This window comes from Rhincodon typus, chromosome 2 (genome assembly GCF_021869965.1).
Source record: "Rhincodon typus isolate 14 chromosome 2, sRhiTyp1.1, whole genome shotgun sequence".
Taxonomy (NCBI): Eukaryota; Metazoa; Chordata; class Chondrichthyes; order Orectolobiformes; family Rhincodontidae; genus Rhincodon; species Rhincodon typus.
In genome coordinates this window covers 78,508,609-78,521,613 of record NC_063333.1, presented here as the reverse complement: position 1 = coordinate 78,521,613, position 13,005 = coordinate 78,508,609, and the positions used below count along the sequence as shown (strand labels likewise).

At 38.5% G+C, this 13,005-nt stretch overlaps 1 protein-coding gene across 1 annotated transcript; it reads left to right on the top strand.

Moving 5' to 3' along the window:
* The first annotated feature begins 887 nt into the window (after positions 1–887).
* On the top strand, positions 888–12,450 carry npy (neuropeptide Y). Its single transcript, XM_048606438.1, has 4 exons — positions 888–1,017; positions 1,698–1,885; positions 10,592–10,672; positions 11,910–12,450. The coding sequence occupies exons 2-4, from the start codon at positions 1,698–1,700 to the stop codon at positions 11,932–11,934; spliced, it is 294 nt and encodes a 97-aa protein (XP_048462395.1). The 5' UTR covers positions 888–1,017; the 3' UTR covers positions 11,935–12,450.
* The last annotated feature ends 555 nt before the right edge of the window (positions 12,451–13,005 follow it).

Below are 13,005 nucleotides of genomic sequence, written 5' to 3'. Positions count from 1 at the left end.
ATTGAAAAAAAATTGATTGTCTATGTAAATAAGTTTTAAAAATAAGGCAGTTTGAAAATCCAACCAAAAAGGTTATTTTACCAATAAGAGAACTGCACTTCTCGTATTTAGACCAACAGAATACAACTTCCTAGACTGTAAGTACAGTGCTGGGGCTCTTCCGAGGGTCTCGAACTACTTCAAGGATTTATTTATTTTCAAAGATCTTCTGGTATATATTTGAATATTTTGAACTGATTGAAGGGTTAAAGGTCCTTCAGTAGAGCAATTTGCAGTGGCCCACAAATCAGAAACATTATTAAACAAATTGTTATAAGGATCGGTTCGTTTTAAACATGCACCCGTTATATGTTTTATGAAAATCGGTGTTCCTGACAATCGTGAAACATAAAAGCAGAATACAACAGGGTGTAGAAATGTAGAGAAATACGTACAAATCATTTAGAAACTTACACTGGACATATTGCAGGGGCTGTGAGCTCCCAGATGAATGGTTTTATGTTTTATACACAGACCAGCAAAATATACAGCGTCAGCCACGAAGCAATTTAGTCTTATCTCAGTCTAAGGCAAGAGAAGGCTTGCAGCCTAAGTGCAGTTATTAATAGATAATAACTGAGAATTGTTAAAGTTTCCTTTAAATGCGATTGTACCGCGAATTCTCCCTTGGGATATTAAAGGAGGAAGAGGTCACGGTAGATAGGACAGAAAGTTTCCTTTGAGTTGGAGGGAAGCAATCACTGTTATCAGTCATACATCAGCACGTTAGTGACAGGGCTCCTGTACCGCCGCTGCTGACGTCGTTTCGCCTTTGCAGGAATGTGATAACGAATTCTGGTCAATTAAGCGTGACCAGGAACCTCCCTCAATTCCACCAAGAGAACACATAAAAAGCATGACTTGTCAATAGCTTCTCAGACTCAAAAAGACGGCGACCAGCCAGAGACGCACAGAGAACAGCGACAGCTCCTTGTCTGGTTCCCAACAGCTTCCTCCGACCGTCTGCTGACCTGAAACGTGAGTAACATGAACCTGGAGCAGGAGTAACACCAAATCGAATTGTCTAACCGGGGCAGAGTCTTTGTGTAATGTATAGATTGCGTATGGTATATGTGGAAAATATTCTACAAGAAAACATTGGTGTAAATCGATCTAGTTTGTGATTTTGGATGGCTGGATGCAACTTAAAATAAATGAGTCGCTTGGTGATTTTCAAACTGTTTAAATAAATCTTTTATCTTACGTAGCAGTGAACGTTACACAACAAAAAAGTTTCTTGCATCGATATCAAACAGCTTAGCCAAAGGTTAATGAATAGAGCATAACTGACATCGAGCGAAAATGAAAATAAACCCCACTGCGTTATCAGCTGCAATGCAGAATGTTAAAAATGGGGGCTAGCTTGTGTGTAGATGCGTTTTGGGAGAATTGCTCTAATCGCTATGAGCAGGCAATCTGAATTTGTTTTTAATTTCTCTGCACATAGCGACTTGTGTCACTGCGTGTCTGTGAAAGACCCCTACAGTGATTGTTCTGGTAAGCGGCAGCACTTTGGGCAATGTTTTGTAACGCTGGGGAGTGTCAACCGTTACATTTCTCTCCAGCTTAAGAACTGAATGAATTTTTTTATGTCCGTGTATCAGAAATGGTAGCTTGTCTGGAAAATGCTCTGCTTAGTCTACTTTTATTCCTTCCAGATGCAGGGCAACATGAAGTTTTGGCTGGGAGTGTCCACCTTTGCATTTTGCTTGCTGATCTGCATAGGAACTTTTGCCGAGGCTTACCCGTCCAAGCCGGACAACCCCGGAGAAGGTGCTCCTGCTGAGGACTTGGCTAAATACTACTCCGCATTGAGGCACTACATTAACCTCATTACCAGGCAGAGGTGAGACTGCATGATCCCCATCCAATCACATCCAATTGCGTTTGGTGGACATGAACCCGGGTGTTGCTGGCAGTTCGTTCCTTTAACGTTTAGGTCAAATCCAACGCAAAAGAAGCAAGGGGAAAAAAAAATAGGTGCCAAGACAGTGTAGGACACACCACATGGAGTCAAAACGTTTCAATTTCTGTATTTTCTATAAATATTATTTCATAAGTTAGCTGCTAATAACCAATATGGGTTTTCAACATGTTTAACATCTCACCCTGAGAGATAGAGCATAAATGGGCTCAGTGCTGATTGATGACTGTTCAAATGGCCCACTGCAACTTTACCACTTCATCCGGTTTAGTCTCTATCTTTGCTAGAGGGATGGAGTTTAAAAACAGGGAGACTATGCTGCAGCTGTATAGGGTCCTGGTGAGGCCACACCTGGAGTACTGTGTGCAGTTTTGGTCTCGTTACTTGAGAAGGGATGGGGGGGGGTGGGGGGGCGGGGGGGGGGGGTGATGCAGAGGAGATTCACTCGGTTGAGAGGGTTGGATTATGAGGACAGACTGAGTAGGCTGGGATTATACTCATTGGAATTCAGAAGAATGAGCGGAGATCTTATAGAAACATAAGGTGGAGCCAGGGAGGTTGTTTCCACTAGCAGGTGAAACTAGGACTAGAGGGCATAGCCTCAAAATAAAGGAAAACAGATGTAGGACTGAGGTCAGGAGGAACTTCTTCACCCAAAGGGTTGTGAATCTGTGGAATTCCCTGCCCAGTGAAGCGGTTGAAGCTACCTCGCTGAATGTGTTTAAGACAAGGCTAGATAAATTTTTGAACAGTAAAGGAATGAAGGGTTATGGTATGCGGGCGGGTAAGTGGAGCTGAGTCTCAAAAAGATCAGCCATGATCTTATTGAATGGCAGGGCAGGCGCGAGGAGCCAGATGGCCTACTCCTGCTCCCAGTTCTTAGGTTCTCACCTCCATGCTCCGACCCCGGAATGGTAGAGCTGGATCCAATTAGGAACCAGATAACTTGCAATGCCGTCTCTTTTTTTAAAAAAAATCTGTACAAAATACTATGGGTTATTGCAGCAGACGTCTTGATGTTTATGGTATAAATACATAACAATTATGAAGTGGAATCTAGGAGCATTTCCATTTAAAAAACTGCAATTTGAATGTAGCTGTCCTCATTAAAGCAGCAAACGTTATCGGTTAATATCCGGTAATGTTCCTGAGATCAGAACTCCTGTGAAATAATTTGTGTTAATTCTCCGATGTAAGAGAGTTGTGGATTTGATTTTAACATTATTTAATGAATTGATGTGAGCCCAGAGAAGCTCCACTTAATGTATTAAGTTGCAGAACGCTGTCCCAGTTTAAGGGCAAGACTAATTGCACCGGATTCTTCAGTGGCTAGATATACAGCATCTTGATGCCCATTATAAGTGGAGTCTGAGTCAATCAAATCTTTTGCTGGAGTCTAGAAATGTCGATATTAGCCAATTCCAGCGACCTATACTATACAATTATAGACAACAACAGACGAGATATAACTAATAACATTGGACAACACTTTACACAGAGTGAACGCAGTAACGCCGCCTGAGTGGCTTTGTCTAAGCTTTGTTCTGTACTGGTAACTTTCAGGGAATCGGTTTCCTAGTCTCAAATGAGATGCAATTGAATTTTGCCTTTCTGTTGCTTTGACCAAGAGGATACAGTGGGTAAAATGCCTACTGGTTCCAGTCTGAATGTTTGGCTGCTCTAGATGGGCTGCAGGCCTTCCGCCTCAATGGGAGCAAGTCCAAAAGGAAATTCGTTAGACCGCCATAGTTCCTAATAAACTCTTGCTTCCAAGTTCATTTTCTTTAATGAAATATACCCAAAAATGTGGCCGAACTGTCAAGAGTTGGGCTGTTGGGTGTCATTTTCATTAAATACATGTTTGTCTGTAATGGCAATTGAAGGTGGCAGAAAGTTACTCCGCAGTGTATTGCTATTGGAAAGCATAAAAACAGCAAACGCGCGCACCACGACTTTTATTATTGAGATTGAGAGGTGGGATGTTTGCTCTGTAGCAGCCAGGTTGTACCGGAGCGACTACGCCAACATTCATTGCAGGACCAAAGGCAACAATAACCACCCAGCCCGTTCAGCGTGTCACTTCTGAAGCGCAGTCCATGGACAGCGAGCAAATGGCATGTCATTTCCAAAGATTCCGAGCAACAAGTGAGATAAGCACCGCTTTGTACTTGGGTTGGCTGCGTGTGTGAGGAAGAGAAGGGGGTGCGGGCTTGAGAGAAGAGAAAGTGGTGATTTTTAATCTCCACTGAAAAGAGAATGAAGCCTGTTTTGCTGGTTTTGTGTTTGAAAAGACGTGAAAGTTGACACAAGATCTGAAAGGCAAATTGAAGCCGATGCAAATTGATTTAATTTCGCAAAAGCAACACAGTGCGGATGTTGAAAATCTGAAATGAGAGGAAATTGCTTTAAAAAATGCAGCAGGGCTGATAGCATCTGTGCGGAGAGAGAAATGGAGTTAACGTTTCAGATCTGTGACTCATCAGCCGTTTACTGTCACTTTACCATGTCACCCGGCCCCTAAACCCCTCACTGTTCTCCGTCCAGTTAATGTTCTCATTATTGATGCACACTTCAGTGGCCGGCGGAGTGGGATTTATCACACATTGCCACCTAGCGATCAAACTGAGATGGAGATAGTAGGAACCGATGCTGGTGAATCTGAGATAACAAGGTGTAGAGCTGGATGAACACAGCAGGCCAAGCAGCATCAGAGGAGCCGGAAGGCTGACGTTTCGGGCCTAGACCCTTCTGAAGAATCATGGAAGTATCAGCTCTACACCTTGTTATCTCAGATTCTCCAGCATCTGCAGTTCCTACTATCTCTCCCCACGAAAGTATTATTGGTTTAGCGAAGGCGTCATATGGACTCCTCTGGCTGTTTTAACAATGTCGAATAGTAAATGTGCGGTGCTCATGAATTTAAAATTAAACATTTTTACAAAAGGGGTACAGGGCAAATTAAGATTTATGTTATTCGTGTTTTAACAATGCAAACCAAGGGTATTAGTGGGTATGGTTTCTATACAGCGAAGTAAGTTTATTTGCAGGGTTTTGATCAGGGCGCGGGGCAGCTCTGAAAACTATTATAATCTGTACCTTGGCAGAAGACTTGATCGATTCTTTGCTATTACGCAACGCAATTTGTCAAAGCAAACGCAGTTTTGATGTGGAGGTGATGTGAAGACAGAAGCTTTCGCAGTCTCACTCCTCCTTTCCCTGACACCTGAGGAAGGAGTGAGACTGCGAATGCTGGTGTCTTAAAATAAACCTGTTGATCTATAACTTGGTGTTGTGTGATTTTTGACCTTGAGGGTAGATTGTCAGCCTATTGAGGGGAAACTGGATTAGATGTGACGTGGAAGATGACCACCTCTGCCGCATTTCCATACCTAACTAAAGGGAAAAGCAGGCCATTTAACAAATCATACCTTACCCACTTCCATAAAGAGCTGCCTAAATTGCGCACAGCCCAACTCTTCCCTCAGAGCTCATTTTACTGATTTCCTTTCAAGTTTGGGTCCAATTACCTTCAGTTACAATTCACACTGTTTCCACCACAAATTTGGGGAGCAGATTCCAAATCTACACACATTTGCTGTTATTAAAACAAAATCTGCTAATCTTCTATCCTGGCAATTTTTATTTACCACTTTGTCTTTGAAAGCCAGATTGGTAACCAGAGTGCACCTTTTAGTTTCTCTGTATTTACTATATCAAAATCTTTCATAATTTCCCAGTATTAATCTCTCTCTAATGGGAACAAAACTAATGTTTTATTCCCTCATCCCTGGTATCATTCTGTTAAATCTCGGCTACACCCTTTTCGAGAGCTTGGCACCTTCCTAAAGAATGATTCCCAGAATTGGACAGGGTAGCAACTTATAAGAGGTTTGCAATAATTTTCTTGCTTTAGTACTGTGCCTTTATCTTAAAGCCAATATCCTATATTACATTTCTTCTCGTGGCTTTACCAAATTGTCCTTCCATTTTCCATGATTCGTGCGTGTGAACTCATTGTTTGAGCTCAGACATTTCAGCTATGAAGACAGACCAAATAGGCTGCTGGTTGTTTTTCTTAGAGCAGAGAAAGGTGAGGGAGGGATCTGATTAAGGTGTCTAAAATTAGAGGGTAGGTAGGAAGAATTTTTTCCTTTTAGTAGAAGGATCAGTAAGCAGAAGCATAGCTTTAAGGTAAGAGATAGTGGATTTAGAAGGGATTTGAGGAAAGGTTTTTTCACCCAGAGCTTGATTGGTATTCATATCTCACTGTCTGAAAAGATGTTAGAGACAGGAACCATCATAATATTTAAGAAGTATTTAGATGAATACTTGAAATGCCATAGCATACAAGGCTGCAGGCCACATAGTGTAAAATGGAGTTAGAATAGATTGGTGCTTGATGATTGGCATGGACAAGATGGGCCAAAGGACCTCTTTCTGTGCTCAAATCTCTGACTGTAACCCTTAAATCTCTTTGTTCCTTTCCTAAAAGAAGAGAAAATATGGATAGTGTTTTTTCTTAGTTACAAAATAAATAGGAAATCACAATGTGGATTATTCCCAGGGAATAAAATTGTGATCCCACTTCACTTGTTTATTGTCCATTGGCTAGTTCATCATTTCCACTAATGTTTGCTTTAAGAAACTAACAACACATAGTATAATGCCCTGCTGAAGTCATGAACAGGCTCTTTTAAAATAATTATTAATACTCTAGCAAAAACAAGCTGCTTTAGTGATTACAAGGTGTAGAGCTGGATGAACACAGCAGGCCAAGCAGCATCGGAGGAGCAGGAAGGCTGACTTTTCAGATCTGGACCCTTCTTCAGAAAATGGATTTTGTGAAGAAGGATCCAGACCCGAAACGTCAGCTTTCCTGCTCCTCCGATGCTGCTTGGCCTGCTGTGTTCATCCAGCTCTACACCTTGTTATCTCAGATTCTCCAGCATTGGCAGTTCCTACTATCTCTCCATTAGTGATTTTCAACTATTGAAATTGCTTACATAACTTAGAATTCCAGTTACCTGTGGTTTAGTGCAAAAAGTATTTAAATTAACTTGCCTTGACCTTTGCTATCCACAAATCGCTTGGCTCACTAATTGGAAATGACTTGTTATTTACTCAATATAATTCTGAGAGATATGCAACGAGAAAAACAAGGAGACAGGTTCCACCAGTGATCTTACCATCAGCTGACAGTATAACATAACCGACAAGAACCAAAGCCCACATCACCAGCAGTGAAAGTGTAATCAATTTGAAAAGTTTCCAACTGCCCAAGTGCTGTTCTGAATATGCCAAGCATTTTCAATGTATCACATTGTCATTTTGAACTTAACTGATTTATCATTTTTCTGGGGAGAATGTGCTAAATGTTCTTTATGTTAAGACGTAGGTGTTGCTTCTTTCTGTCCTGAAAGAAATACATTACAAGATAATAACATGTATGAGGTTTTAATGACACTACAGGCTCTCCACATAGCATTCAATTATGAAATGATTCTATGGTTTTCATCCCTGAGTATCTGAATGCCCATTCAATGTCTTGATCACCTGTGGAAATAAATGTTTTTGAATATCAGTCCTTTCACTAGCTTAAACCTGCATCCAATTGTTCTGCATTCACAATTAATTTGTTTTAAAAATCTAGCTCTATCTTTCCCATTAGATTATCCCTAACACATCTGCTTTCAGGATACCTGACCTTCGGCACTAGGGATCAGCTTTGTGCCTGTGTTTTGCATTGCCTCCAGCATTCACTTGTCTCCGTGTTTCATTGAACAGAACTGGACCCAACAGTGTTGGAATAAAACCAAAAATGCTAGAGACCTCAGCCAGTCAGGCAGCACCATAGACCAGCAAACAAATGTTAAGGTTTTGGATTGAAAACTTTTCATCAGAACTGGGAGTCAAGATGTGGTTTGACCTGAGCACTGTACAGTGTGATTATGGCCTTGTCTAATTCATTTTCTATTGTTCTTGTGGTATTCAATATTTGTCACTCTTTTCAGTGGTTGTGTATGTTGAGGGTGAAATCAGTCAACAGTAATAGTGCAAAATGGGCTAATAATGAATTAACAGCTTGCTTACACAATGTCAATTTTCTTTTCTATTTTGTGCTACTGACATCAACCAATTTTACCTTGCAGCGAGTCTACCATCACATGAGATCTATATTAATTTCACCCATAAATTTTTAACCCTATTTGTGGAATATGTGTCACTGTCAACTTCTCTCCCAACTCATGTTCAGTATTTTACTTTTCAAATGTAAGCTGCCATTGTCCAAGTCACATGTATATATATTTTCTCTAACTCCTTCTGATATTTTGAGTTATCTTCTTTTGATTCCCTTGGTGTCCTAGACTCCATGACTAATTTGTATTTAGTTTTGAATCCAAGTAATTGTTATGAATTAGAAACAGCAGTAATGTCAATACAGATCTCTGATCTACAGCCCTCAACGGTTTTGAGAACTTTAGACAATGAGGAAGACATGTACATCCTTTCCATGTTTTTGCAACATACTGTTTACACTTTTTAATAGCTTGAGGCAGAATGCAATTCAGCAAAGCAGTATGCATCCAAAAGTGAAATCCTTGCCTGAAAAAGATATTGGAGTCACAAAGGTGAAATATGTGCATTCACGTGCATGCACACACCTAGTGCTGCCATTTGCAGAAATGGGGCCCTCCTAATATGTGATTGAAGCTAATATAAAGTAGATGCCACATATAAAACAAACATAGATCTGAATCCTTGATACTACATAATAAAGTTTTCATTGCCTGAGACACTTACTTTGATAAAGCCCTTTTAGATGTGTACAACTTTAGTTCTTTGACTTTGTTGAATCTGAATAAACCAGACCTGGGGCAGATAATGAATAGTGTTGAGAAACTGCAGTTATAATTTAATATCAGCTTCTTATAAATTTTCAGCTTTTTTCCGACAATCTGGATGCAAGGTAGAAAACTGGCGTACACTATTAAGCTTATCAAGTCAGTTCTAACTTTCCTTGAAATGACAGCTGACATGAATCCTAATTCCAAGCACTTTTCTTGGCACCATATCCCTTAATATGTTTAGCTAGCAAAAATCTATCAAGCTCATGTTTCAAACTATTAATTAAGCTAAAATCTGCTGTTCTTTGTGGGACAGAGTTTCATATTTTCCTTTGGATGAAGAAGTATTTCCTAACATCTTTCCCGAATGGCCTGGCTCTGATTTAAAGATTACATTCTTTGATGCAAACTACATTAGAGGGGAGAAGAAAAATCTATCTACCAAATAATTTCCTTTCAAAATCCCCAAAACCTAATCAACCCAAATTCCAGGGAATAAAAACCTGTTTATGTAACTTAAATTTATTTAATAAAACAATCTCAAATGTAATAATGGTGAGTGCTGGAGATTTTGCAAAATGGTTTACAAGGATGACACCAGAAAGCAAAGTTATATCAATCATTAAAGAATAGACAGGCTGGGTCACTGTTTTCTTCAAAAGAGAAGGTGAGGGGCGACTGTACTGATAGATAAGACACATAGAAAACATTTTCGTTTAGAGTACAGAGATAAACTAGAGGCCATTTTAGAAGTTCATCACTGATAAATCAAATAGGAAATTCAGAACAAACAGTACCCAGGATGTACTCGGTGAGCATTTGGAACTTATTCTTACCAGGAGTAGTTGAGGGAAATGCTATGAGTACATACCTGTCTTCTCCATAAATGTAAATACAAGGTTATATTGATAGTTAGATGAGGAAAAACAAGAAAAGGCAAGAACGGAACACAGACACTGGCATGGAACATTTGGACTAAGTCACCTTTTTGTGCTTGAAAGTCTATGTATTTTACAGAGCAGATAATAGTCCAGTGAGTCTGTACTGAGATCTTTCTAATATCAGTGTATCTTCTCTTGATGTCCAGAGTTGTACACAGCATCCTAAATGTGATGTAACCAGGGGTTTGTATACCTGGAACTCAATTTCCTCCCCTTTCGTCCCCTTCATATTCTAACTGTGTAAATACATGGCTAACATTATTTTAGCCTTTTTGTTTCGTTTTACATCTGGCCAGTAAAATATATATTCCTAAATTATTTTAACATCCACTTTTCCTAGCTTTTCACCATTTATAGAAAAAAAAGGTGATGTTTCAGGTGAGGCACTTCTTGACCATGGACCAATTCATGAAATGGATAATTCCTAGCCAGTTCTGGTGTAGTGTTGTACGGGAAATATCTAACTTTCGAATTCTGATTGACTTCCTGTGCACTATTTGTTTTTATTTCTGACTTTGGTTCATTTAATCGTGCTTTTCTTAAACTGAATGAATGTTATAAAAGCTCACAGTTGAAGCAGCTTTTAGGGAAGCTGTGTCTATCACCACCATATTAAAAAGCATGAAGGAAACATGATTATTAGCATGTTTGCAATCTAAAGAAAACATGAGATGTGATCGTATGATTCAGAAGTACTTTCTAATGTAGTGTTTGTATATCAGAATTTGCTTGACATGCGTGGTCCACTTCTTTAAAAAAGAAGTATATTTAAATATTTGCAGAATGAATGAACTGAACAAACATGGTAATTGCTTAATGTTTTGGTTATTTGTTTACAACAGGTATGGAAAGAGATCTAGCCCTGAGGCTCTGATCACTGATCTGCTGCTGAGGGACAACTCAGAAAGTTTTCCTAAATACAGGTAAATATACATGGCAAGAGTTTTTTATGTAACACCACAGCTTTTCATGATAGCAGTGTACAGTTTAAAGCAATTCACCAGTGACAGCACCAGATGCGCAATTTGATAGATGGGGGTGGCATGCATTAATTGACTTCTGCAGCATCATTAAATTTAATTAGTTTAGTCTAGGTTGAAGGCACATATTTAAATAATGGTATTTTCAATCATCTAAGAATTGATGAGAAATTCCATCAGAGGTTCAGTTGTTTTTTTACATTACAGCCACTACATGCAAATATCTAACAGCAATTTCTGAAGCCCAGGGTAATGATCAGTCCAGAGAACTTTTTATTAATGATTTGTTACGTTTCCATTGGTACATGGATTTTAAAGTAAAAGGAATGTGCAAGAAAATTAACACCAAAGCTTAGTTGGTTGCTGGAAAAAGAGATTTAAATTTATGTTTGATGTTCTAACTGGTATGATGTTCTAACTATTAAGCAAAACTCAAAGTAACAATAAGAACGGTATCAAGAATGGTAGATGTTTTGCTTAAGTGGGTCAAATTATACTTTGAATTTGATACATGACCAGAAGTTCAGATTAAATTCTATTCTACCAGAGTATGATCCAACTGTTGAGCCTCAAGTTTGAGGTTGGGGTGCTGGCGGGAGGTTAGGGTGGGGTGGTAGTGGTGAGTGATGTTGGAACTGAACAGATTAAGTGGTGCATCAATGACACTTTTCTAGCATGAAAGGAAAAGATGAAAAGCCTCAAAAGATTTTTTACAAATCGAACATTGCAGTAACCACCATTGTGTTTAGTTTTACAAATGATCCTGTAATTAGTTTAGAATTGAAAGTGCAACAAGGACATAAGAGATAGAAGCAAAAAATTATCACTTTGCCTTTTAAGCCTGCTCTGCAATTCAGTAGAGATCACCTTATTATAATGCCGTGCATTTAACGAAGTTTTCATCTAAAAATTGAAGTTCATTTGCCCTTCACTAAAGAAATTATTAACTAAATTGGTGATGCAAACATTTGTCTGGATAAGTGTGGTACTGAGTCAAATAGAGTAGAAGTGGTACCAAGTTGTCACCTGAATAAATACCTCCAGCTGAGTCTTTTATTTGTGAAAGACAAGAAAATAAGACCAGCAGTCAGAATAAAATCCTTTGAATGTTAAATATGTCCTTGATTTCATATTAGAAATGTTAGCAGTTGCACTTACTCATATTTTGTTTCTATTTCAGGTATGATGAGCCTTCCATGTGGTGATTGAAAATAAAGATTTTATTTAACGGGAGCCACATTTTAACATCCATTGGCGTGGAAATGCAACATTCTCCATGTTCTAAAGACCCTCATTTTATATTCAAAGACAGCCAATGCATGAAACCATCATTGAACCTGTAGATTTTTCTTTCTTGCAGCACATATTGTATATAAAGTTTATTTAAATAAAATATATCTTCACTGAATATGTAATGCATTATAAGGGTGATAAAGAAATTATTCCTTTTATGGGAAGGACTGGTTTGTGCTATTAAAGTTCAGTAATGAAACAGTACAACCTAAATGGAGATGTGTATAAACTTATCTAACCATAACATGAAACTAAACGAGAAAACTATGATTTGTCAACATTATCTATTAATAGCATTTGTGAACTTTGTAGAATTGTTTTCTGTATCATACTGCACTGCAACTCTTTTGAATTATAAATGAGTTTTCACAAGAGTGTACTTAACCAACATCAAAATACATAATACTTCAACATAACCTCTAAATACATAAGCCTAAATCTTCTTCCTTCTTGTTTTGGTGAAAACCTGAATGCAACTCAAGAGTAGCCAATCTTCTTTTATTGTGTAAGGTTATATGTTTTACTAAGAAAAAAAAATTAAGCAATTCAATAGTATGAGTTAACTCAATATTGGTGGTGCTCAATACTTTTGAGGACAGGGTGGTATAATAGAGAAATGTGCTTTGATAAACTGGGAAGGACTAACATTTAAGGAAAAGGACAAAAAAAGCTCTTCAACTTCTTAACAAAAGTTGCCAACATAAGCAGCATTAGCCTCCAAGGCTGATTTCATTGTTATAAGCTAAGCAGATTAAACTTGTAATGAAATTGGAGGTATTTGGTTTAAATTAATAGGTGGTGCACTTTTCATTTACACAGAATAATTTCTTATCATGAAGATATTCAAATTGCTGCTATTGATTGTGGAAATACTGAAGTTAGTAATGCACCCTGCATGCTCTTTACCACGAGGTATTAACTTCAATGTTTTGGTCATTTAATTGCATGGTTTTAGATATAAATGTTTTTTGATACTTACACAG

Excerpts from the sequence above, each read along its gene's own strand:
- npy (XM_048606438.1), top strand. The coding sequence starts at position 1,698 with ATGCAGGGCAACATGAAGTTTTGGCTGGGAGTGTCCACCTTTGCATTT. Across the intron at positions 1,886-10,591 it reads AACCTCATTACCAGGCAGAG|GTATGGAAAGAGATCTAGCC; the intron begins GTGAGACTGCAT and ends TGTTTACAACAG. Across the intron at positions 10,673-11,909 it reads GAAAGTTTTCCTAAATACAG|GTATGATGAGCCTTCCATGT; the intron begins GTAAATATACAT and ends TTTCTATTTCAG.